At 53.2% G+C, this 26,175-nt stretch overlaps 1 protein-coding gene across 3 annotated transcripts in view; it reads left to right on the plus strand.

Annotated features, from left to right (window-relative positions):
- Positions 1-25,276, plus strand: part of ADAMTS14 (ADAM metallopeptidase with thrombospondin type 1 motif 14) — a 32,542-nt gene extending 7,266 nt beyond the window's left edge. The window contains exons 3-22 of one of the 3 annotated variants that reach the window (XM_032695493.1): positions 225-381; positions 1,017-1,213; positions 10,268-10,351; positions 11,592-11,748; positions 15,069-15,174; positions 15,291-15,434; positions 16,040-16,172; positions 16,294-16,407; positions 16,580-16,728; positions 16,938-17,113; positions 17,996-18,129; positions 18,318-18,441; positions 18,550-18,633; positions 18,783-18,946; positions 19,433-19,598; positions 20,385-20,517; positions 20,640-20,847; positions 21,343-21,469; positions 21,909-22,022; positions 22,581-25,276. In XM_032695493.1, the coding sequence (XP_032551384.1) occupies positions 225-381; positions 1,017-1,213; positions 10,268-10,351; positions 11,592-11,748; positions 15,069-15,174; positions 15,291-15,434; positions 16,040-16,172; positions 16,294-16,407; positions 16,580-16,728; positions 16,938-17,113; positions 17,996-18,129; positions 18,318-18,441; positions 18,550-18,633; positions 18,783-18,946; positions 19,433-19,598; positions 20,385-20,517; positions 20,640-20,847; positions 21,343-21,469; positions 21,909-22,022; positions 22,581-22,894 (2,985 nt within the window). In that variant the 3' untranslated portion in view covers positions 22,895-25,276. Of the gene's footprint in view, positions 1-224; positions 382-1,016; positions 1,214-10,267; positions 10,352-11,591; positions 11,749-15,068; positions 15,175-15,290; positions 15,435-16,039; positions 16,173-16,293; positions 16,408-16,579; positions 16,729-16,937; positions 17,114-17,995; positions 18,130-18,317; positions 18,634-18,782; positions 18,947-19,432; positions 19,599-20,384; positions 20,518-20,639; positions 20,848-21,342; positions 21,470-21,908; positions 22,023-22,580 lie in introns of all 3 variants that reach the window. The other 2 variants (XM_032695494.1, XM_032695492.1) reach the window with 2 other exon arrangements.
- Positions 25,277-26,175: the final 899 nt, after the last annotated feature.

Here is a 26,175-nt window from a genome sequence, read left to right on the forward strand (position 1 = left end):
TTTTTTTTCCCATCTGCAGGAGAAATTATGGGTTGTCATAGATTAGCATGGTAATGGAGCCATCCCAGTGTCACGCAGCAGTAACAAGACAGGTTTATTTGGGGTGGTCTTCATAATTATGTGTGTTCTGCATCAATCTTTAATGCATGTGTTGAGTGTATATGTCTGCCTGTGCCTATACAAAGCCACCTTTTTTTTCCCCTTAATTTCCTTGTGGAGTCCAGGCTGGCTTGATTCGGACAGACAGCAACGAGTTCTTCATCGAGCCTCTGGAGAGGGGGCAGCAGGAGATGGAGGAGCACGGGAGGGCCCACGTGGTGTATCGCCGGTCAGCCATCCGGCAGGACAGCGCCGCGCCGCGCCACGACCTCCACCCTGAAGGTAGGGGCTGCTGGAATCTGCTCTGTCCCAGCAACTGATAATAAGTGGGGAGAGGATTTCTCCTTCCCCTGACTCGTACTGGTTTTAGCTGCCAGCTGGGTTGTTAGAGAGAAGAAAGGAGTGACAGTGCTGGGCTTGGAGCCCAGCCTTGGTTTAATCACCTCCATGTTGTGAAATGAGGGTGGTGGGGCACTGGAAGTTGTTGCCCAGAGAAGCTGTGGCTGCCCCGTCCCTAGAAGAGTTCAAGGCCAGATTGGATGGGGCTTGGAGCAAACCTGATCTAGTAGAAGGTGCCCCTGCCCACGGAACTTGAGCTTTAAGGTCCCTTCCAACCCAAACCATTCTGTGATTCTATGACGATTCTGTGAACTGTGGAATCAAACAGATCGTAGAACCATTTAGGTGGGAAAAGACCTTTAGGATCAGAGTCCGACCACTAATGTGCATTTTAACCCTGGTACTTCAATTCAGAGCCATTTCCGCACCCCAGAGCAGCCAGTCAGAGTTAAATATCCTGTTTGGAATTAAATATCCTGTCTGTTTTCCCTGCTTCGCTTCTGCTTCTGTGGAGTGCCGCCATGGTGCCAGGTCACCTCAGTGGCTGTTTGTTTTTCTGCCCTCCATGCCTTGCCCAGTGCCCGGGGTGCAGGTGGGTGACCTCCCCAACTCCCTGGAGCTGCTGACGGAGCGCCTGGGGGACACGGAGCGCAAGAGGCGCCATGCCAGGAAGGATGACTACAACATCGAGGTCCTGCTGGCTGTGGATGACTCAGTCGTGCGCTTCCATGGCAAGGAGCACGTCCAGAACTACGTCCTCACCCTCATGAACATAGTAAGGCTTGGCTTTTGGGGGGAGGATGTGACTCCCACCCTTCCCTTGGCTTAGTGCTCTTCTGATGCTGCAAATCTGTCACCCTTGGAAAAAATGGGTTTGGGAGGGGAAGGAGTGCTGCAGGAAGGGCTGTGCCTTCACGCGACTGGCTCTGGCATTTGACAGCTGTGGGAACTGGAGGGATGGAAAGCAGAGTCCTTTGGTGTTTACCTCTGTCATGTTCCCCTGGCCAACAGCAGGGGCTGGTGTGTTGCTGCTGTCGCTCTCTGTCATCCAAGACCAAGAGCATTTTCTCTTTCTCCTGACTGAGACCGTCTCCTTCTCATCATCAAGATCTCTCACCTTGCCTGGCAAGGTTATGGGGCAGATCATCCTCAGTGCAATCACACAATACCTACAGGATGGACAAGGGATCAGATCCAGCCAGCACGGGTTTAGGAAGGGCAGGTCCTGTCTGACCAACCTGATCTCCTTTTATGACCAACTGACCCACCTGGTGGATGAGGGGAAGGCTGTGGATGTGTCTGCCTGGACTTCAGCAAAGCCTTGGACACCGTGTCCCACAGCACACCCCTGGAAAAGCTGCAGCCACGGCTTGGACAGGAGCACTCTGTGCTGGGTCAGGAGCTGGCTGGAGGGCCGGGCCCAGAGAGTGGTGGGGATGGAGCTGCATCCAGCTGGGATCCAGTCACCAGTGGTGTCCCCCAGGGATCAGTGTTGGGCCCAGTTCTGTTTAATATCTTTACTGATGATTTAGATGAGGGGATTGAGTCTGCCATTACCAAATTTGCAGATGGCACCAAGCTGAGGGGGAGTGTCAATCAGCTGGAAGGCAGGAGGGCTCTGCAGAGGGACCTGCACAGGCTGGATCCATGGGTTGATTCCAAGGGGATGAGGTTCAACCAGGCCAAGTGCTGGGTCCTGCCCTTTGGCCACAACAACCCCCGGCAGCTCCAGGCTGGGACAGAGGGGCTGGAGAGCAGCCAGGCAGGAAGGGAGCTGGGAGTGGGGATGGACAGGGAGCTGAACAGGAGCCAGAGTGTGCCCAGGGGGACAAGAGGGCCAATGGATCCTGGCCTGGCTCAGGAACAGTGTGGCAGCAGGACCAGAGCAGTGATTCTTGCCCTGTACTCAGCACTGCTGAGGCCACCCCTGGAGTGCTGTGTCCAGTTCTGGGCCCTCAGCTCAGGAAGGACATTGAGGTCCTGGAGCAGGTCCAGAGGAGAGCAACGAGGCTGGGGAAGGGACTGGAGCACAAGTGCTGTGAGGAGAGGCTGAGGGAGCTGGGGGGGCTCAGCCTGGAGAAGAGGAGGCTCAGGGGAGACCTCCTCACTCTCTGCAACTCCCTGACAGGAGGGGGGAGTCAGGGGGGGGTTGGTCTCTTCTCCCAGGCAACGATCAGTAAGACAAGAGGGCTCAGTCTTCAGCTGTGCCAGGGGAGGTTTTGGTTGGATATTAGGAAGAAATTCTTTGCAGAGAGGTTGCTCAGCCATTGGAATGGACAGCCCAGGGAAGTGGTGGGTTCTCCATCCCTGGAGGTGTTTAAGACCAAGGCACTTAGTGCCATGGTCTGGGAACCATGGCAGTAGTGAATCAAGGGTTGGACTTGATGACCTCAGAGGTCCCATCCAACCCGACTGATTCTATGATTCTGTGAAATGATAGAAAGGAGAATGGTTGTTCCTTATTTAGTTAGAAATTATGGTATTTTATTATTTATTCTGTAATGATAATGTTGATAATTTATTTTGAGTAATATTTGTTGGCAGAGGAAATATTTTTATAACTTTTCAGAAGCTTTTTCATGCTCCTTGGAAAACTTGTGCACCCTGAGGGTTAGTTAGGTTTGTTTGAAAAGGAGTTTAGAGCAGCTTTACTTTACAGCTTCTGCAACTCTCCTCACTTGGAGGGATGGGGAAGCCTGTGCTGGTTCCCTACATCCCTTTTCTTTCCTTTCTAAGATAGAAACATCCATATTCCCTGAGTCCTGAGAGATGTGGAGGGATCAATATTTATTCAGGTAGCCATCTTACAGGAGGTTTGTTCTGCCAGCACCTGAATATCAGCAAAGAGGGTACATGTTCAAGGATCTCTTTCTCTCTCCCAGTTTTGTTTTGTTTTCCATGCTTCATCCTCACCTCTGTTTATTTATTTTTCTTTAAGTACTCTTTTACGTGGCGATGGAAAATGTTGAAAAGGCTCAGCCAGTTCAGAAATAACGAAGTTATGAAGGTGCTTTTGGTTTTTGGGTGGTTGGTTGTTGGTTTGGGCATTATTTCTGCCATATTTTCAGTTATGAAGGAGAAGTTATCAACATGGGGGTAAGGATTTGCGGGATTAGAGGGTGATGGGGTGGAGGATGAGTGATGTGGCTGCTCCAAAACAGAGAAAGTGTTGGCTTTAAGAAGCAAATGCCTTCGTTGCAGTGTTTTATTCTCCGGCACGTTGTCACGATGCCTGTGGTCGGCTGCTCTTGGCATCACTCAAATTCCCTCTCTGAGTGTCTCTCCCATTGGTTTACTAAATCCTCCTGCAAGTGGGAAGCCACAGGGTTCCCTGCTCTGACCTCAGGCTCTTCCCACGTTATGGGGGTCGGAGATGATGTCGTTTTTCCTTTCCCCTCTTGTGGGGGGTGGGAGGGACGGTTTGAGCGCCCGGGGATTGTCAGCTCTAATCAAAAGGTTGGTTTTCAGGCACATTTCATGGTTCCTTCCCTGCAGGCAGGACTTTTCAGGGAGTGAATGCACGGGGTGCTGTGCTGGGAGAAGGGAGGATGCTGCCTATTCAATTACAGGCGGCGCTGGAGACTTTAATGAATTAAATAAAGGGGGGAAAAAAGCAGCATCAATAAAAGGGAGGAAAAAAACCCCCAGGGATAATACATGCAACAAATACTTCCCCCAAGCGTTATTTCCTTCTGTATATTCTTCCCCCCCCCCTTCTGTCTTTCTGGTTTTTAGTGTGTTTTCTTCCCAGCTTTGCCGTGACCTCCGTCCGCCTCCTCTTCCCTCGGCGCGCCTCATTTCCTTACCGGCTCAGATTCCTTAAAATACCCGATTCAGCAGAAAAAAGAGCGTCCTGCTTTCTGGCCTGGATGGCAGAGGGAGGGAGAGAGGAAGGTGGTGGGGAGGAGCGTGCTGGGACCACACAGCTGAACACTAATCCCATTAGTTGGAGGCAAGGGGAAGGAGAAGGGACTTGGCCAGCCCTCTAACGAGGAAAGGACTTCATGAGCTGGGCTGGAGTAAGTCGGGGAGATGTTGGGAAAGTTTTCTTGTCTAGGAGTTTTCCTATCGAGATATATCCCAAGGAAAGGGGGCAGCGAGCTTGGAAGTTGATAATAAACTTTCCTGGCTCTTTCTGGGGTCTCCATTGGGTGCCAAGGGGGTGGTGGGACATGTGCCCCTTCCCAGCCCTGCTGTAGGTGGGGTCCTGCGGCTCTTCCCAAGGCACAAACTCCTTTATTAGGAACTCGGTGTCAGCTGAAGCTCAGTGATAAATGATTTGTCACGGAGAACTCTTCTCTCTTTTTTTTTTTTTTTTTTTTTTTAACAAAAACCCTCACAGCCCTTATTGCGCTGCCAGAAATGTGGATGCTTTTCATTCAAGGGCGCTGTGTCCATCCCGGGAAGCTGACAGGAGGATGACTGCTCCTTTTGTGCACCTAAGAGCTTCCCTGCAGGCAGGCTGCCTTCTCTGAGAGCTCCCAGCCTGCATTCCCAGCCTGCCCTTCCCTTCTTAGCTCGGATGCCACACAGGAATTTGGGGTCAGGTTGGCGGGAGTGGGAAGTGCTTCCTTTGCCGTTGCTCGCTGAGCATGTTTTGGTGCTCCAAGCTGAACGTCGTGGTGTCCACCCGACCAAACCTTGTCCCTCTCCCTGTCACTGGGCTATTGGAATGAATATTTGGTGTTGTGGTGGCTTGGAGAAGCCATTCCCATCTCCTGCTTGCTGCCTGTGGCTGGGATTGGGGTGTTACTGAAGGAAAATGAGCATCCCCCAGCCACAGTGCCTGCTGGGAGCGAGGGCTGGGAACCAGGAGGGGATCCAGCACCACTTAAGGGGTAGAGGAGAGGAGATACTTTGTGTCCTGTTCTGCTTTGCAGCCTCTGGTCCTTCAGTTGGGCTCCTTGGTTTTCTCCTCTGGACTTCCCACCACTCGTCCCTGGTCCTCTCAAGTCTGAGGATGGCCCCACTCCAGTGGGAGAAGCCAAGCTATGGGCTGTGTTAAGCCTGGACCTGGTCTTAACCGGTCTGCTGGGTTTTTGTCGGATATCGCCCATGATTTGGTTAAGGATGCAAAGGTACTTGGTGTTTTCCCATTGTTTCGGGTTACTAGGGAAACCCCATGAGTCAGAGCCCTCTCCAGGCTGGGACTTGCCTGACTCCAGCTGAAATTATTGTTCCTGAGGGCTGAGCAACAAAGAGTGCTACTGAGACCCCACGTAGGAGAGGGTTGGGGGAAAAAAATTAAACCTTCAGCTTTAATTTTAACCTGGGCTTATCTGAAAAGCCAAGCTGGAACGTGGATTGCTCAAGGCATGAGCTTGCTGCTGTTTCAGGAAGCCAATCCAAAATAATGGGAAAATTCTGGTCCTTCTGGTGTATGGGGTTTTGTGGGAGATAATAACAAAAATACCTCTGATGTCTCTTGTGTGTCCATGCACTTTTTCCCACCCTCTCTATAGGCTTATGTGCTTGTTGCTATGATTTTGGGACAACATACCTTGTTGGTGAGAGAGCTCTGATAAAATCTATAGTTGTGCCCTGCAGAGCAAACCTCCCCTTCCCTCTTGTTCCTCTGTTCCTCTGCTCAGCCCTTGCAGAGGTGTTGACAACAGCTTTGTGCATCCCTGCAGGGCATGCAAGCCCAAAAATGTGGTCAGGGGGACTTTTCCCTCCATTCCTAATCCCTCAGCCCCAGAAAAGAGGCTCAGGGTGAATCCACCAGCATGAAAACTGAGGAAGGGAATAAAAGAAAGGAGTTTAAAGATGACTTGGCTGTTCTGAGTAAGCGATCTGGGGTTTTGAAATGTCAGCTGTTCTGCTGGTTTGGCAAATTCTTCTCGTGTCTCTCCCTTTGTTTTCCTTCCCTGAAGAACAGCGAGGTCTAGACCTCGTTGCCAGTGCGGTTTGCTGTCGGGATCTCGCGTCTGGGGCTGCAGGCTCGGGGCTGGCCAGAGGCTTGCAGGGATTTAGGTAGGCAGCATTCCCTGCTCCCAGCACCAGCGAGGGTCTGAGGGGGGTGCCACGCACAGGGGTGAGTTCACTGAGTGTTTGGAGAGGATACACAGGGGTTTAATGTTTCTTTCATTGTAAAATATTGGTATTGTCCCCTTGGTGTGGCAGCGATGGGGGAGGTCCTGTGGGCTGGTTTGCCCTTAATTCACAGCGAGCCTGAAGGGCTGGGCTGTTTATAGGTGGAAAAATTCCCTTTTAAATGAAATAGGAGAGCCTTTCTTGCCAGGTGACAGTGTTAAACAGGCTGGGCATGTAACCACATGGGCAAGAGGGATAAGAAGATCTTTGTCCCATGTCTTCAGGGATGTGGGTCCCTTTGCCAGAGCCCTTTGCTGAGCAGGTATTTTTCGGGGGGGGGGAGAGGTTTCTCTGAAGACACTGACTTGCATAATGGCATCTGCAGAGGGCAGGAGGAGTTGTGCCAAGCCTGCAAACTGCTCTCTGGGCCCGTTTCCATCCCCTCTGCTGGCCTGAACCAGCTCCAGGGTGGGCTGATGGGGAGAGAGGAGATGATGCCCTGTTCTCCTTCCAGAGGCACTGGAGCACTTGAGGGGATGCTGGCCCTGCTGATTCCCCCTGTCCCCAGCAACCCCAAAACCTGGGTCACAGTCCCCACAGCAGCAAGCACCAAGCCCTTTGGATATGACTTTTTTTGCCCTCAATCAATTATTTCTATCTGGCTGTTAAGGGAAGTCCATGGCCTTGGGCAGTCTGGTTCCACATGTGCTTTCTGAGTTAACCCTAAAGGTAGCTGCTGAGCTAGTATCAGTTAGGTAGAGATCCCTTCCTAAACCCTAGACTAAACAGGGGCTGGGGTTTAGGGTTAACCCTTCAGTTCAGAGACTGGAGGGGGGTACCTGCGAGCTGGAGGAGAGTAGGATTTAGCACTGCTTTATAAGGAAGATTTAGGGGATTAAATCCCATCTTGGAATAATACAACTTCTTGGTCTTAGTCCTTTAATGAGCTGTTTCTAAGCTGCTCGTGGTCCTGCTGCTCCTCCAGTGAGGCTGAGGAAAGATGTACAGTGCTGGGAGGGTGGTGGTGAGTCTATTTGTTAATGCTTGTGAAAAATATTGCTGTTTCTCCTGGGGCATCTAATATTGCCTGAGGGTGCATGGTTTGGGCCAGGGAGCTCTTCTCAGACCTGGGGACTGTTTGTAGGTACTGCAGGTGGGAAGAGCCATCGCTGAGAGTCGGGGGCTGTGTACCATGGATCAAAGCTCCTGCTCTGACAGCAGCTCTGTCTGTGCTCCTTCCTGCCCTGGCTGCAGCCCTCCTCTTGCCAGCTGGGGCTGCACCAGGTTGTCATGGAGAATCCTTTCCTGCTGCCTGTGGGATCTGCTGAGCATTTTGCCAAAATATCCCGTGCAGCCGGGAAAGGAGAGGTCTGTACTGCTGGATGCTCCCAGTCACAGCAAGTGGCTTGGCCGGGAGCTCCGGCTGGCAGAGAAGTCCCTAAGGCAGGAATGTGGTTCATCCTGATGGATTGAGGGGTCCTTGGGAGCGGGGACCAAGCAGCAGAGTACTAGTGGATGACCAGAGAATCCTAGAATCATGGAATGGTTTGGGTTGGAAGGGACCTTAAAGATCATCTAGTCAATCCCACTGCCATGGGCAGGGACACCTTCCACCAGCCCAGGTTGCTCCAAGCCCCGTCCAACCTGGCCTTGGACACTTCCAGGGATCCAGGGGCAGCCACAGCTTCTCTGGGCAACCTGTGCCAGGGCCCCACCACCCTCACAGCCAAGAATTTCTTCCTAATATCCCATCTAACCCTGCCTTCTGCCACTTTGAAGCTCCAGCTCCTGACAAGTGCTGGTGGTGAAGGAAAACATGTAAAGATTTGGGAAAGTGAAGGAAGTGCTTGTGTTTCCCTCCTTGTTCCCTGAACCACCCCCCAGGTCCAGCTGTCCATCTCTCCAAGCATAGTTTTCATTTCTCCCTCTCTCCCTCCTTTCCCATACTTTTATGTTGACTCTCACAGGACACACGTTAAGGCTGGAATATTTTTGTAACAGGTCAAACTCCTGACGTGGGACTTCTCAGATCCGATGAGGTTTTCTCTGGGCTGCCAAAGCCTCCCAGAGCCCAAAACCCAGGGCTGAGCCTCACATCCCTGGGGATTTGAAACTCCTTGCTGGAATGGATCCTTAATGCTTTGGTGGGACTGTAGCTCTGAGTAATGTTTGCAGCTGCAAACACTGCACAGCCTTCCTCCCATCTGTGCACATCCCCGAAAAACAGAGTTAGGATCAGAAGGGATCCATCATATGCTCATTATTTTTACAAAATACCTTTGAAAGGTGCAGGAGCATCCCAACCATGGGAAGCAGGGGTGACCTGAGAATGAGTTGACCAGCGTTGTCTTTCCACACTGATAAATAAATAACCCTGCGGCTCTCGCAGCCTGTGCATCCAAAGGGATGAGTTAATGGGGGTGGACTGGCAGTTTATTGATTGATTTGACTTTTTTTTAATCAATTTTGCTGCATTCAAGGCTCAGGATCTGCATTACCTCTCTGCATATCTTGGAGCCACCTCCCAGGAGTGTTAGTTATCACGGGAAAACATTAATGCCAGGGTTTTGGGTTTAAAAATGGCCTGAGTGGGTGTTTCAAACACAGACACGGGCTGTAAATTGGGGGGCTTGTAAAACACACTGGGAAATGGCTGACTTGGATTTGGGCAGCAGTAAAAGGGTAGTTGTCACCCATCCCTTGATGTGAGCTTAAAAAACCCCAAAGGAGTGGGGGAAAAACCAGAAAAGCTTCATAAATCTGTTTTTATAATCTTCATTGAGTCTGGAAAGCTATGATAGAGCTGAGGCAAATTATTTCCCTCTTGGGCAAAGCTGAAAAAATATATTTTCATTTAAATGTGAATTCCAGTCAGTATTAAAAATGGTTTTAATATGGTTTCCTCGACTTCTGCAGTGAACCTCCATTTGTGGAACTGTTCATTTTGGAGACTTTTTGGGGGAAAAGGAGGGTCCCATTCTCAAAAATCTTTTTTTTTTTTTTTCCTGGCTGCATTTTCACACGTGCTTTGCAGGTGGGTGAAGGTGGTGTAGGATCTCACATGAGTTTGTGGCTGCCCGCTCTGTGCCTCTCTCAGTGGCTGTCACCACTCTTGGCTCTCAGAGGTCTCTCCCACCTGGATTCTTCTTCCCTTGGTAGCACTTAGGAGTAGAATTTGTTTATTCATCCTGGAAACGCGGAAGGAAAAGGTTATAGCTCGTTATTTCCTTTGCAAAGTCATTTTTAATAGCCCGGGGTGATAGAAATCTCATTGACTCACAAGCCCTCCCCGTTCTTCTCATTGTGTTGTCTTCTCCCGGGATTTCTGAAGCGGTAGGTCAGGTTTGACTCACTGATGTGACTGCGTAATGCCCTTGCTTTGATACAATGGTTTGCCTCTCCTCAAAAAGGCGTTTTTCCTTTCCACCACGCAAGGATGCTGGAGGCTGAAGCATTTCCAGCCCTCTGAGGAATTCGTATTCCCAAGGGGCAGCGGCTCATTGCGAGATGCGGGGGAGGAAACTCAGCCCTCCTCCACTCTCTCGATGGTGTGGGTGATGCCACTGACCATCTGAGCCACCTATGCTGGGAAAAACTGCCTTATTCCAGCTTGGCCTTTTGACTTTATTGGGGAAAAAAGACCACATTGGGGGTGGGGGGAGGGAGGTGAGATCTTTGCATCTAGTCTTGGAAAGCGGGTCGGGCACTGAACGTGGCAGTGTGGAGGACATGAGGGGCTTGAGGGCTGGGGGATGATCTTAATTTCTTCCCTGTTGTATTTCCCTCCTTTGTTCAGGTGGATGAAATTTATCATGATGAGTCCCTGGGCGTTCACATCAACATCGTGCTGGTCAGGATGATCATGGTGGGGTACCGGCAGGTAAATACGGTGCTCGGGCGTGCTGGGCAGGACCTGCTGTAATATTTAGTACTTAGGTAAGCCCTGGCTTGGAAAAATGTGGCTGTTCAGGTAAGCTGCTGAAGCCCAAATGACAACTGTGCTGAGCAGGGATGAATTTGAACCCTTCTTGGCCTGGATTTTGGAGTCTGAAGGTCTGGAGAGTCCCATAGCCTAGGAGAGGTCCTTGGGGAGATGGCGGGTGGCTGCCATCTGCCGTTATCTGTGTCCTCTGGGATGTGGGAAAAATAGGAGAGGCTTCCTCAGGAGCTCAAGGATAGATGATGAGGAGAAGGTGACTTCCCAAATTGGTAGGAGCCGGATATTAGTGAGGAGAAGACAGGACTGGGATCTCCTGTGTCCCAGCCTTGACTCAGCTCCCTGGAAGGCTTTGCTGGCTGTCCAGCTCTCAAGTGGCTTGGACGTGGACAGAAAAAGCATGGGAAGGTTTCCTGGGAACGTTTCTCAGGTTGGATTTTTTTTTTAAGGCTTGTTCAAGCATGGCAGCCAGAAGATTTTCTTTACAACAGTGTGATTTTCCTATTTTTGGGGCAAGCCCCTATCCCACCCGAAGTGTTCTACAAAGGTGTTAATGATTCAACATGGTGATGTGTCTGTGTGTGTGTGTGTGATCCACAAATAAGACCCTTTAGGTCTTGGAAAAACCCCTCCTTGTTATAGAAATATGCTCAGCTGGCAGAAATCTAAGAGATCTGGGGCTGGTTCTGAGGAACAGGGACGAGGATGGAGGGTGGCCCATTTTTGGAGGTTTCTGTGGGACCAGGAACATCATCTCCACCTGAGAAAGCCAATAATCTATCTGGCTTCCTCCCAGTGGTGTTTGTGCTCTGTGCTGGAGGATGATTTATGGCGGGGAAGGGATTTGGAGCTGTGGTGTTATGGCCAATAACCGGAGGGATGAGACCCGCCGGGCTCCCTTTAGGATGATTTATCCTCCCAAAAGCCAGTGCTGGAGGCAGCTGCTCTGCCCACTTATACCACAGTTCAGGGGACGATGTAGGAAAATAATGAGCAGATGTTTGAATCCAGGCGAGCTCTCAGCTCACCACTGTTCACACCCAAGTCCTCCTGCAGCTTCTCGTCTCCCACCTGGAACTTTGCAGGACAAAACCTCCCGTGGCTTCCAACTAAGGGCCGGGGGGGGGTAGGGCAGCGTGTCTTCCTCTGCTTCCCACCGCTGAGTTTTTGATTCTTTTCCCAGTCGGTCAGCCTGATAGAGCGAGGGAACCCGTCCCGCAGCCTGGAGCAGGTGTGTCGCTGGGCTCACTCGCAGCAGCGCTCGGACCCGGAGCACGCCGAGCACCACGACCACGCCGTCTTCCTCACCAGGCAAGATTTTGGTCCCGCAGGTATGCAAGGTACTGTACTTATCTCGATCAGGTATGTGCAGTTTGCTGGGGGAAAGCCAGCCAGGGGAGAGGATTTCTTGCAAAAACACAGTCTTGGCCAGCAAGGTCCAGAAAAAGGTTATAAAAATCGGTATTTGCTTTTTTTCCTCCTCCCCCCCATGTGAAGTAGAAGACAGACGGAACAAATTCAGAGCTCCAGCCTGAATGGGTGAAATAATATCTTTATTAATTCTACTCTTCTTTGATTTCTCGTACCAGTCCTCCTCTTGTCCCAAAATGCCTTAAAAAATATAAAAATAAGATAAAAGAGATAAAATATCACAGGAAGCTTCTTTGGGACAGTCAATCCTTTCTGTCCTCTGGAGGACCTTTAAAACCTGGTTTTATATGGATTTGTTTCTTGAATGTGAGAGCATTGAATGAATCCTGGGCCAAAGAGGAGGTTTTACTGCAGGGGTCTCTCACCCTCTTGGTGCAGAGGCTGCACTGATGCTGTCTGAGAAGTTAAAGACCTTGGCAAAAAAATTTGCAGGAGAAGCTCCTGGTGTTTCAGGGCTCCATTAGAAAAGCAGGTGCTTTGGTGTCATCATGAGAGGTGACTTCTCCCAGTTCTGAGCCCACTGCCTCCAAATTGCCATCTCCTTCTTCCCACGCTGGTGGCCAGGTCTGAATTTCCACTGGGAGGTTCCATTTGATGCCATGAACATGGTGGTGACCTCGCGCTGATTTGTAGCAGGAGTGCTCCTGTTGTGCAAGGGAGGGAGGAGAGATGGAGAAGACCTGTCCTCACCTGGATTACCTGCCTGAAAAGGATCTCTCCCCAGCAGGAGATGAATCACAGGAGATATCCAGCTGGAAACCCTCTTGAATATGTTGTTGGCCACCAAAGAGCAGAGCCTGGGTTGTGCCAACAGCCTCCTCACCGAGCCATTGACTTGCCCTGGGCTCCTTGTCTGGGGTCGTGTGGCAGTGTGGGCAAAATACCAGGTTTTGTTTCGTTTTTCTAGACCCTTCCTGGCAAAGTGACTGTATCCAAAGTGTGAGAGGACCTTTTTTGGCATGTCAGCAGAAGGGGGAGAAGACTCCCTGGGCTCTGCCTTGGTGGGAAGAAGTTGTGGGAACAGTGGAGTAGCCCTGCTCTAGGGGTGCTTGTTCCACCTCCTTCCCCGTTTCCCTGCGGATCTGGCTTCCTGCTTGTCACACATCCCTGGGATGGACATTTGCTTTCTGCAGAAGTCCCCGTGGCTGCCGTGTCCTTGCCTGGCTGTGTTGCATGGCACAAGGTGCTCCTCATCCACTGGGAACTACCCTCTGGTCGGGCTGCTGGAGTCATAACACTTCTCTTACTCTTACCTCTTTTCCTCAAAACAAAGTCCTTTCGGATTCCTCTCGCCCCTGATGAGCTCGGGGCTGTGTGGCATGAAGGACCAGACTGTGGCACCTCCAGTACTTGTTTGTAAAGCTGGAAGGGGAAGGGCCAGTTGAGCCTTGTTGCCCTCGCGTGTGGGTTGCAGATAAACTCCTGCCCTTCAGAGAGAAAGGCAGTGGATAGATGGGTTGTAAATTATTAATTACTGCTGCAGAAGTCTTGTCAATACCCAAAGAGTTTCTGTGACCCTCCACAGCGTGTGGCACGGAGGGATTTCTGGCCCAGGCTGAGGGATTCTTGTGCATTTATTGCCCTGTCATCACCCACGGTTGGCTCGTCACCTTAGAGCAGGCTGGTGGTCCATGCAGAAGGTCAGAGAGGCTGAAAACAGGTAGGAAATGTCCATAAAGAAGAATTAAGTGCCTGTGGAAGAAGAAAGAGACTGGCTGGTGTCTTGCTGTGCTGGTGAGGGCAGATGATTGTTGGAACTGGATGATCTTTAAGGTCCCTTCCAACCCAAACCATTTCATGATTCCATGACATGCTGCTTCTCCTGAGTGTGTATGTCTGGGAAGCATTTGCAGGCTAATCCAGTCTTTCCCAATTTAAAATTTTCCAGGTAGTTACTTCTCACCGTCGTTCTTCTGTAGAGAACCCTTTATACTTCTTCCAGTTCCTACTGGGATCTTCATTATGAAAGACCAGTATCTGCATTACTGAGCATCCACCCTTTCATATTCCTTTATCCCATCGCCTGTTCAGAGCCTCTTTGGTTAGGAATTTATCCTGTTTTCATCCTAGACAAAATATATTTGCTCTTCCCTTATACAGAAAACTTCCCACATCTTTACTCTTTCTTGTGGAAGGTTTTGTTGGGGGGCGAATATTTTAAAATGATTTATCCAGGATTTGATTTATTACTGTGCGGTTAAACCCAGTTATGGGTGTGCCTTGGTGTGGAGCAAGTACCCCACGAGGATGATGGGCTCTGTGGATCCCGTGGTTTGGCTGGGGTGAGTACAGGTGTGCATCCACCCTCAGCTCATCACCACCCCTTGTCCTGCTGCAGCTCGGCTCCTCCCTCTTGGCTCACAGAGCTCTCCTCTTGCAGCATGCCTATCCCCAGGGCACAGTTAGCCAGCATGGTCCTGCCCTGCTTTTGCCTCTTGGACCTGTAAGTCCTTCCTTCGCTAACCCCCTTGATGCCAAAAAGGGTCGGTCATAAAAAAACCCCAACACATATTTATATAAAAACTATTCGGAAAGTAAATTCTGGAGCGTGCCAACGAGTTGATTGAATTGGGCAGAAATAACGTGAGGGAAAAAAAAAAGGAAAAGTGACCAAACTGGAGGTGATGTGATGCTGACTGGGCGGGGGAAGGTTTCCCTGCCCACAGCTGCCCCACTGCACTGCACTTGATCGAGGGCTGGGGGCCGGGGCGGTGTGTGGTTCTGGGGGCACGTGTGGATGCACTCCAGGGGAGCAGGGCTGTGGTTCTGGCAGGGCTCTCTGGGGACACCTCGTGCCTTTCGTTCTCTCCCTTCCTTTCTTCTTTATTTGTTCTAACTGAAGAACGGTGCGGGGGGTGCCGTTGCGGGGCTGGGAGGCGGTGGTGACCTGCACCCATAAAGCACGCACAGGGTGCCCTCCTGCCTGCCCAGGGGTGTTGGCACGAGGGCAGAGAGGTGCCTGTGGGCCTCAGAGCAACCTCAGCTGGCTTTTGGCACGGGGGTGATCACACTGGTGAGCGAGTCCTTGGCCTGCCCCCCGAGCCGCGTGGGCAGCTCTCCTCTTCAGCGGCTTCCTCTTCGTTATCTCCTCCTGCCGCAGTGAAGCCAGGTTGTGTTTTTGTTGCCTTTTTTTTCCTTTTTTTTCTTAATTTGTCATTTTTCCCCCTCCTCTCTCAAAGGTTTTCTCTCTCCTCTCCTCCTGTCTCCTTCCCTTCTCTCTTTGCCCCAGGCTACGCTCCAGTGACGGGGATGTGCCACCCTCTCCGCAGCTGCACCCTCAACCACGAGGACGGATTCTCCTCGGCGTTTGTGGTGGCCCACGAGACCGGACACGTGTAAGTCACGGGGGCGGAGCGGGCTGTGCCAGTTCGGCGGCGGGACAAGTGTGGTGGGAGCCCCTTGCTTTGCACAGCGTACTTTCTGCTGGTGCAGAAATCCCTTTTCCCACCAGGTTAGGCATGGAGCACGATGGGCAGGGCAACCGCTGCGCCGACGAGACCAGCATGGGGAGCATCATGGCCCCGCTGGTCCAGGCCGCCTTCCACCGCTACCACTGGTCCCGCTGCAGCAAACAGGAGCTCAACCGCTACATCCAGTGAGTCAATCCCAACCGGGAGGGGAGGTTCTCCCTTTAGGTGGCACGACTGGTGGTGTTTTGTAACCAAAGGTTCTCTGAGGGCTGGAGCACCTCTGCTATGGAGACAGACTGGGAGAGCTGGGGGTGTTCACCTGGAGAAGAGAAGGCTCCAGGGAGATCTGAGAGCCCCTTCCAGAGCCTAAAGGGGCTCCAGGAGAGCTGGAGAGGGACTTTGGACAAGGGCCTGGAGGGACAGGACAAGGGGGAACGGCTTCCCACTGATACAGGGTAGGGTTGGATTAGAGATTAGGAAGAAGTTCTTCCCTGTGAGGATGGTGAGGCCCTGGCAGAGGTTGCCCAGTGGAGCTGTGACTGCCCCATCTCTGGAAGTGTCCAAGGCCACTTTGTGGCTTGAATCAACCTGATCTAATGGAAGGTGTCCATGCCCATGGCAGGCGGTTGGAATGAAATGGGCTTTAAGGTCCCTTCCAACCCAAACCATTCTAGAATTCTGTGATAATTCAGACGTATCAAAACCTGAATTTGGAGAGAGGCCCGGAGCTGAGGGATGGGGGTGATGGAGGGAAATGCTCCACGTCTGACTCTGCCTTGTGTCTCTGCAGTTCCTACGACTGCCTCCTGGACGACCCCTTTGAGCACCAGTGGCCCACATTACCTGAGCTGCCGGGCATCAACTACTCCATGGATGAGCAGTGCCGCTTTGACTTCGGCGTGGGCTACAAGACGTGCACGGCGGTGAGTACGGGTTGTACAGCCACGCCGTGCCCCCTCCCCGGGACCCCCAGCCGGGCTGGGTGCCACGAGCCTGCTGGGACTTGCTGCTGCTGTCCCAGCCCAGCCCCTCTGTGCTCCCCAGTTCCGCACCTTCGACCCCTGCAAGCAGCTCTGGTGCAGCCACCCGGACAACCCCTACTTCTGCAAGACCAAGAAGGGGCCACCCTTGGATGGGACCGAGTGCTCTCCGGGCAAGGTAGGGGCTGGTCCTGCTTCCTTCGGAGGGGGATGTGCCCGAGGGGACGCTGAAGAGCGCCTTCCTCCTGTGCTGCACCGTTCCTGTAGTACTGTGGCTGCGGGAGGGCTTTTCACTGAGCACTTTGGAAGAGGCAGGTGGGGAGCTCACCCCTCCTTCTCCTCCCTTCCAGTGGTGCTTCAAGGGCCACTGCATCTGGAAGACGTCGGAGCAGCCATACAGCCAGGACGGCAGCTGGAGCTCCTGGTCCAAGTTCGGCTCGTGCTCCAGGACCTGTGGGGGAGGTGTGCGATCCCGCAGCCGGAGCTGCGACAACCCGCCGTACGTCTGGATCTCTCCTCCCTCCCTTTTAGCAGGGGTAAAACTGGAAGTGGCCGAGAGCCAGAGGTTCCTGGCTCTTCTCTGTGTTGGCAGGGATGGGGACATCTGTTCCTGTGCGAGCTGTGCCTGCGTTTAGGCGCTGAGCTGTGTTGGGTTTGAACATCCTCCCCTCTCCGGCGCTCTTATAACCCGCTGCATTTATTTTCCAGCCCGGCATACGGTGGGCGCCACTGCCCGGGTGCCACCTACGAGTACCAGGTGTGCAATGCCGAGGAGTGCCCGGGGCCGTACCAGGATTTCCGTGCCCAGCAGTGCTCCAAGCGCAACTCCTACTACACCCACCAGAACAGCAAACATTCCTGGCTTCCCTACGAGCACCACGATGGTGAGTGGCGGCGGGTCCTGGCAAAGGAGCTGTAACCAAACTGCCTCCCCTCCCAGAGGAGGCTGTGGCCGTCACCAGGGGATGGAGACCGTGCCAGCTGCACTGGTGGTGGGTGGTGGGAAGAGGCTGAGCTGGAGACTACTGTGCAACAAGGCAGGTCTTTAAAATCCTAGAATCCTAGAACGGTTTGGGTTGGAAGTGACCTAAAAGATCATCTTGTTCCACCCCCTGCTATAGGCAGGAGCACCTGTCCCGGGTTGCTCAAAGCCCCATCCAACCTGAGATGGAGCAGCCACAGCTTCTTCAGGCAACCTGTGCCAGGATCTCCCCACCCTCTAAGGGAAGAATTTCTTCCCAATATCCCATCTAACCCTGCCCTCTTGCAGTTTGAAACCATTCCCCCTTGTCCTGTCCTTCAAGACCCTTCTCATTTGTCCCAAATCCCTCTCCAGCTCTCTTGGAGCCTCTTTAGATATTGGGAGGAGCTCTAAGGTCTCCCCGGAGCATTCCTTTCTCCAGGCTAAATATCCCCAGCTCTCCCAGCCTGTCTCCATGGCAGAGCTGCCTGTTTGCTCCTGGAGCTGCAGTGGGGAACGTCTGCTCCAGGCTGGGCTGGGAGCCAGGACCATCTTGCATTGCAGTGTCACGTAGTGTGTCCCGTCCTTCTCCTAATTTCCTGAGTGTACTGGGCAAAAATGCAGGTTCTTGAGCAGCAAATGGCCGTGGGAGATCAGGCACGTGAATAACCCGGGCTTTGGAAATCTGGTGTGCTCAGGGATATGAGCTGAGATGGGTTTCATTCTTCACTCACCCTGAAGTATTTCCACAAACCCTCTTTTTTCCCCCCTCTTTTTTTCCCCTTTCCTCTTTCTTTTGCCACAGATGCTCAGAAGTGTGAGCTGATCTGCCAGTCTGAGGGCACGGGGGACGTGGTGTTCATGAACCAGGTCGTTCACGACGGGACCCGGTGCAGCTACCGAGACCCCTATAGCATCTGCGTCCGGGGCGAGTGCGTGGTGAGGAGCTGCTGCGGGGTTCTCCCTGTCCTTCCCCTCTCCAGGCCCGAGCTCGTGCACCTCCTTGACCCATAGCCCCTTGGGGACACGTGTTTTAGCCCTGTGGGCAACCGAGGGGGCAGCAGGGTAATGGGCTGGGCTTCAGGGATGTAACCCTGGGCTTGTTCTCTCTTCCCCACGGGTGACAGCACGTGGGCTGTGACAAGGAGGTTGGCTCCCTGAAGCAGGATGACAAGTGTGGGGTCTGTGGGGGGGACAATTCCCACTGCCGGACGGTGAAGGGCACGCTGGCCAAGACCCCCAAGCAGTCAGGTGAGAGTCTGGGAGCAGATTCGGTCAGGCCCAGCTGGATTCACACGCGTGTCCAGTTGGAACACACCTGCTCTTTCTCTTCCTCCAACCTTCCTCCCTCCCTTCTAGTAGGTGCTTTGAAGATGTTTGAGATTCCAGCTGGAGCGAGGCACCTTCAGATAGAAGAGGTGGAGCCAGCATCCCACAGCATCGGTGAGCATGCTGTAGTCCACTTCTGCCTTCACTCTTTTTCATCCCTATTCTGATAATTCCTGCCCAAAAGGGTCTTATTTGGGTCATTCCAGTCCTCCAAAGGCAGCGACCAGAGGGAATGATGTTGAAATACCTCCTTTCTCCTCCAGCTGTTAAGAATCAAGCCACGGGTAACTTCATCCTGAATGCCAAGGGCAAAGAAGCCAAAAGCCAAGTGTTCATTGAGATGGGCTTGGAGTGGGAATACACTGTTGAACAGGACAAGGAGAGCCTGAAAACCAGTGGTCCCCTGCATGAGGCCATCAGTGTTTTGGTAAGGCTGACTGGATGTATTCTGGGGGGACTGGGGGTGACTGTCACAGAGAGGGCAAGTGGTCTGAGGTGGGAAGTGGCGAAAAGACTTTGGTAAAGAAAGGGTGTAGGGCACATCATTAAATCCAGGGGATGAGCCAGCCAAAAGCAAGGGGATAATGGGCTGCATGCAAGAATGGCATAAGGAGGCGTTGCTTGGGCACTTGCCTTTGAGTCCAGCTGCCTTTGGCTCTGTGCAGCAATTGATTACGACTCCATGTCCCATTTTAGTTATGTGGCATTTGGGAGAGTTAGGGATTGAGTTCCCTGGGCACCCGGGGAAGAGCAGGTCTGCGCTCCCATCCACCCCTGTATCCCCACCTGGTTTTGGGCATAAGCCACTATACCACATGGTCATTGATGACTTATTTCATCCTTTGATGGCTTCCTCTTCCCTTCCCTCTCCCATGGCATCACTCCTTCCCCCTCTCCCCCTCTGTGCCTGCAGGTCATCCCTCAGGAGGAGGAGGCGAGGAGTAGCCTGATGTACAGGTACATCATCCACGAGGACCTGCTGCCCATGATCGGAAACAACAACGTCCTGCTTGAGGAGATGGATTCCTACGAGTGGGCCCTCAAGAGCTGGTCCCAGTGCTCCAAGGCGTGTGGAGGAGGTAGCTTTCCCTTTCATAGCAGCCTGCAGTGCGTGCTTGGGAGGGATGCTTGGGCACGTTAGAGGGTGTGGGAGCCCTTCGGGGTGTCTCTGGCTTGGAGAAATTATTGCAGAGCAGTTTAGGTGAGCGTTTTAGCCAGATTTCTTACAGAAGCAGGCTTACATGATCGTGTGTGCATAACCTTTGCCTGTCTATCCGTGGGCCTGCTATGATTTTTGAATTCCTTGGTTGTTTTTAACTGGATTTGAGCCAAGGAATAGCGATCTTGCAGATAACTGGCTCCTCAAGTTTGCATGGACATAGGTGTGGACACACCAGGAAGTGCTGAGGTGTGCAGCAGGTAGCACACAGGAGCTCCTGGCAGGATTATTGCTGGGTTTTTCCCTCTGGGCAGAAGCATGTGTACCCATACACTGGAGTTGTGGGGTTTGCTGATGAAAGCCTTGCTTCCACATGGCCAGTGGGGTCTGATCCTCAAATAACGGGCAAGATGTTATAGAATTACAGTATGTTTTGGGTTGGATGGACCCTTTAAATGTCATCTAGTCCAACCCCCCTGCAATGAGCAGGGACACCTGCACCCCGTGGCAGCTTGAGTGACCCCAGGACTCTGGGGGGGGGGGTCCAGCATCCTCTGCAAGCCTGGGTGATGCACCGCTTGGGTCGCACCCCAGCAATGACATCTGAGAGCCCTCGTTCCCGCAGAATGCAGGAGAGGGACCTGGTGGGGACCCAGTGTGAACCCCACACCCGTCACCTCGCTGCCCACACTCTGCCACCCCCCAGGCATCCAGTACACCAAGTACGGCTGCCGTCGGAAAAGCGACAACCGGATGGTGCACAGAAACTTCTGTGACAACGGCAAGAAGCCGAAGCCAATCCGGCGGCGCTGTAACCTCCAGGAGTGCTCCCAGCCCATGTAAGTGCTCCCCACCCGGCCCAAGCTGCTCCCATCTCTCTTTGGGGCTGCACTGGGAGCGTTCCTAGCACCAGCCGAGAGTCTCTGACGCCTCCTCCCTGTCCGTCTTCCCGCCCTGGCAGCTGGGTGGCCGAGGAGTGGGGCGCCTGCAGCCGCTCCTGCGGGAAGCTGGGGGTGCAGGCGCGGGCGGTGCAGTGTGTGCAGCGCCTGCAGGACGGCACCAACCGCACCCTGCACACCAAGTACTGCCCCGGGCAGCGCCCCGAGACCCGCCGGCCCTGCGCCCGCATGCCCTGCCCCGCCCAGTGGAGGACGGGAGCCTGGTCCGAGGTGAGCCGGGCTGGGGGGGATGATGGAGGTGGTGGGAAGTGCCTGGGAGAAGGGATATGGGAGCCGAATGTGAAGGACAGGTGCTGATAGGGGTCATGGAGTAGAATCCTAGAATGATTTGGGTTGAAAAAGAGCTTTAAAGGTTATCTCGTCCAACCCCCCTGCTGTGGGCAGGGACACCTTCTATTAGAGCAGGTTACTCCAAGCCCTGTCCGTCCTGGCCTTGGACACTTCCAGAGATGGAGATAAGGGCACAAGAACCAGTGATGTTTTTCACTGGTTCACTCCAAATTAGAGAGGGGAGAACACCCCTGTGCACCCCGACGGAGCGTGTGGGGGTTTGCTGGAGGCAGGGAGGGAAACCCCATATTAGAAAGCAATATCCACCCGAGGAGTCATATCTGCACATACTTCAGAGGCCCCCCTGGGTGCTGTCGGGGTGTGGGGGCTCCCCCCACCCCGTCACTGACTGTCTGTCTGTCTGTCTGGGCGCAGTGCTCAGCGACCTGCGGGGAGGGTGTCCAGCAGCGGCAGGTGGTGTGCAAGGGCAGCGAGAGCGGCGGGCGCTGCGAGGGAGACAAGCCAGAGGCCATCCAGGGGTGCCACATGGCCCTCTGCCCAGGTGAGAGGAGGGGGAGGGAGCTGGAGGTGGCACTGGGATGGGGCACACGCTGGTGGGGATCAACCTTCACGCACGTCTCCAGCCCATTGTGGCTTCAGGAGGTACCAGCAGAGAAGGTCAGGTTGAACATCAGCTACTGGCAGAGAACGGGTTAAACACCAGCCAGAATATTTCCCTTTTTAGTTCTTTACCCTGATATTGTCTGGTTTTGGGTTTTCTGACAGTTTGAGGGTGTGATGAGCTGAGGGTACAATGGAGATGGGCACCCTGGGTGGTTTTTGGGTGGCTGAGGTGCTGGGCCAACTGGGTGTTCCCTAAGGGACTTCATCGCTAAGGAAATCCCTTAAAACAAAGCAAATCCCTCACCAAAACACCCTCCCGAGCTATTTTGAGTGCCCCCAGCCTCCTGTGGCTTCTGGGCATCGTGGTGCTCTCTCAGCAGGGAAGCTCTCTGGCATCACCACCAGCGCCGACGCCGGTGACCACAGCCCCACCAAAGGCCAGCGGGTGCCCCAGGATGGAGCCAAAAACCCCGTTAGCAAGATCTCCTCTAGTAAGTGTCCCTGCTTGTGTGAGGGCAGTGCTTCCTGTGATAACCCTCCCGAGGCCATCTCCACCTCCCTGTGGGATATGCAGGCAGCTGGCAGTGGGGACACATCCAGCAGTGCTTCTGGGGAGTTTTACCCTCGGCTGCTGCATCCCTGGTGCCTCTGCTCCAAAGCCTGCAGCTCGGTTGCCATCTCGTGGAGCCCAGGCTCTTGCAGTTTCTGTGTTGCATTCCTTTTGCCTCCCAGATTTTATGCCCTCTTTATCTTGGAATTTTTTTGGCTTTTTCTAGCATTTGCCCCTTGCTCTGAGCAAGAGTCCTTCCTAACAGGGGTGAGTCGCATCCCGCTCCGATGTAGGATGCTGGTTTGGAGCATCCCTTGTTCTCTCTTTTTTTCTCCGTGCACAGAATCCTTGAGTGCTTTGGCTTCATTTTCCGAATCCCTCTTCCTCCCTTGCTTTGTGGATAGACAGCACCCTGAAAGGGCACCTGGTTGCCTTTGGGGCTGTTGCAAAGGTGCAAGAGTGGGATTTATCTTGTGCTGACGCTGCTGTCCCTCTCCAGGGGAGCCTTGCCTCGGGGACAAGTCCATCTTCTGCCAGATGGAGGTTCTGGCTCGCTACTGCTCCATCCCTGGATACAACAAACTCTGCTGTGAATCCTGTGGCAAGAAAGCCTCCTCCACCACCAGCTCAACCCCCGTCACTGGCCCCAGCGCTCCCTCGGGAATCACCGCTCCCAGCCCCGCTCCGGCACTCTCCCCATACCCCACACCGGGTGGGGACCCCACTCCAACACCTGGGATATCCAGCAGTGGTGCTTTCCCCGGGGGGCTGCCGGCCCCGAGCGAGCCGAGCAGGGGCCAGGCAGCCAGGTAACCCACTCGGGGCCACCTCACCGCGGGGCAGGGGAAGCCTTTCTCCCTCCTTCCCTCTCTTTTCCCCCCTCTTTTTCCTCTCTCCCCCCACTTCTAGCGATGGTTTTCATGGGTGGCACTGCCAGGTTTGGAAATGACCTGGCTCCACACCCAGAAATTCCCAGGAAAACCACTTATTTCTTGTGATCCCCCGTGCCCTCCCGACTGTGGCGTTTTTCTGACAGCGCCATGGAAAAAAAAGGTGAAAAGGAGCAAAAAATCACTGTGGGTAGACAGGCTGCTTCCTCCCAAGGTGCTAAAAAGATTTGGGAAGAGAGTGGCTTTAATATTGCTTTTTCCTTTCCCTACTCCAAGCAACAACACAGGAGAGGAGGGTCCTGGCTTGGCAGCTCAGCCTCAGAGCTTGTGGGGGTAACAGTGGGAGGATACTGGGAATCTGAGGGGCCAAGGAACTGGAGGGAGGTGGTGAGGGGAGGGGGGAATTGTGGGAAAATCCCAAAATGCTGCTCTGGGCTGTCCCTGTTGGGGTAGAGAGTTTTCGAAACCTGTCTGGGAGAAGGTGGAGCGTGAAAAACATAGAGCAACTTCTGTCCTGGAGGCAGGAAATGGTCCAGGAAATTCCAATGTGAGCAATAAGAACCAGGTCAAAGACCAAAAATTGATGTAAAAAATGCCTGTCACTTGGGAGTGACTTTTTTAGCCAATACTGCCTTTGGCCAGCCTTGAGCTGATACCGATGCCAGGACAACCAGCCTCATCCCTGCACCTTGTACCCAGTGCCTGTGGGGCATCAGCACCTGCTGGAGGGAAATGGAGGTGACTGGGAAGCAGGAAGTGGATTTTAGGGGCAGTTACAAAGAAAGGAGGGAGCAAGATTCATCTGCGTCTTTTGTTGCGTGGGAAGGAGTGGAAGGGGGGTGATTAATGCCATTAAAAATTATTGTGCCAAGTACTAAAGGTATGCACAGCACTTTAGGAGCCTCGGGCCGGGCACACCTTGCCAGGTGTCAGGCCAGCTCTGGGCACAGGGTCTGCCTGGAGGAGTTACAGTCCTCAAAACCTCCCCAGAATGGTGTCCCCGAGGGGGCTGCCCTGGTTTTGGTGTTTACGGCTGTGCAGCCTCCCAGCTGAGGGCCTTGGGCACCCCCAGGTGCAGTGGCAGGGGAAGGAGGGTGTCCATGGTGGTGAGCGCTGCCCTAGGGAGGAGGATTTGGGCACAGAGATGGAGTCTGAGGAAGGCAAGGCTTGGCAGATAGACCAGTTTGGCATTGCAAAGTGGGGAATGTCTTGGCAGCACGTGTGTGGTGTGGGTGCATCCGCTGGCCCTGTTGGTGCTGCTTCCCTGGTATCCAAGGAGCAGGATGGGGCATCCCTAGGGACAGTGTCTGTAAGCTCTTCAGGTGTCTGGGGCTTGCTGGTAAAGTGGCCTGGGGTGACTTTTCTGGTCTGGCTTGGATTGCAGCAGGGGAGGGGTTGAGATACCTGCTTTGGCTGAAAGGGATGGAGACCCCTCTGCGTTCCTAACTGGACACTGCCACACTCCCCCAGAGCTTCCCAGCAGCATAAAAAGGGCTGAAGAGATGGGAAGAGGGTGGCTTGTTCACCCTACTGCCCCCAGATCGCTGCCAAGTCACAGCTGGACACACATTTATCTAACTACTCTCAAAGCATCTGAGGCTGCAGGTCCCCTGCTCCCGGGTGCTACCCTTTGGCATTAGATGGGCATCCCAAAAGATAGAAAAAAAGCCCCCTGTCTGTCTGAGCCAAGCAACTGGCACACCTTGTGGGAGTGGGCACGTGGAGGGTGCCTGGGGGGTGCCCAGATCCAAGTCGTGCAGGGTATTGGCACCCACAGGACCCACGAGGTGCTGTGGGTGTGCCAGGATGGGATTCACCCCTCAGATGGCCGTGCCCCTTGCCAGCCTCTCCACTGCCCTCCACGGGAGTGCCACCATTTATTTATTGTGCCAAAGATAATGCTTCGTTTTCTGTCCAAGGAGCATAAGAAAAAGACCCCCTTTCCCCTCAAAAATGGGCTGTGATGTTCTTCCTCCCACATTCCCAGCTGCACCCCCAGCCTCCCCCCCTCTTCAGTGCTGGCCTGGGCATTGGTGCTTTATTGCATTAGGAATATTTGCAGTGGTTCCTTGCTGTACCTCGGAGCAGGGGCCCCTCACACCCCACAGCCGGGGTCCCCTGGGGGGAATTTAGGCAAGGGGGGCTGCGCTGCAGGTGCTAACCCTGGACCTCAAGCTGAGAGGTGGGGGAGATTCAAAGCAGGGTGTGATAATCCCCCCCACACACACTCTGCTCTGGGGTGGTGATGCTGCAGGGCTGGCACCCAGCACTGGGTATTTCATGGAATCCTGGAAGGTTGGGGTTGGAAGGGACCTTAAAGCTCATCTTGTTCCAACCCCTACCATGGGCGGGGACACCTTCCACTAGACCAGGTTGCTCTGAGCCCTGTCCAACCTGGCCTTGGACACTGCCAGGGATGGGGAATTTATTCCAGCTGAGGGCAGGCTGAGCTTGGGTAGCTCTGGCTACACAGGGATTTGATCCTGTCTCCAGGAGGAGAGGATGACTCTAGTCCCCTAGTCCCCTTCATCCTCCTGGGCCTGGCAGAGCCATCGTGTCATTCCTGTGATACAACCCTTGTCCAGTGTTACCACGATGTATAAAATTTTGTACATATGAGATTCAGAGCTTTTTAACTTTTAATATTTATTAATTTTGTTGTTTTTTTTTTTTTTCTTTTTGGAACTCTAACATAATGTAAAAAAAAGAAAAAGAAATCCACATAAAAATCTCTTGCTGCTAATTTATTTGTGGGGTGGGCGTGTGAAGGGGGAAATACAAACGGTTGTTGAAATGGGTTTATTTTACGTTATTTCAACCCAGCCACTCCTCTTTGTCAGCCAGAATTTCACATTGCTGTTTTGAGCAGGGGGAAAACCTCTATGTATATACATATACGCACACGTAAATAGGTGGTTTGGCCACTGCAAAAATAAATATTGATGTGTTGCTAGTTCAGGCCAAAAAGCTGCTCCTCTATGATGCTGAACACCAGCTGCTTTTGCTGGGGTTTTTAGGTAACTCCTCGTGGAAGGCTTAGTGCATCTTTTGGATGCTCCACTCCATCCTTGAAGCAGAAGCACGGTGCTGGGAGAAGAGAATGTGTTCTCTGTGCCCAGGGTTGCTTGGTGGGTGCACTGTCTCACCCCATCACTGGCACTGAGTGGAGAATCATGGAATGGTTTGGGTTGGAAGGGACCTTAA

Source organism: Chiroxiphia lanceolata, chromosome 8 (assembly GCF_009829145.1).
Source record: "Chiroxiphia lanceolata isolate bChiLan1 chromosome 8, bChiLan1.pri, whole genome shotgun sequence".
In the NCBI taxonomy this organism is placed as follows: Eukaryota; Metazoa; Chordata; class Aves; order Passeriformes; family Pipridae; genus Chiroxiphia; species Chiroxiphia lanceolata.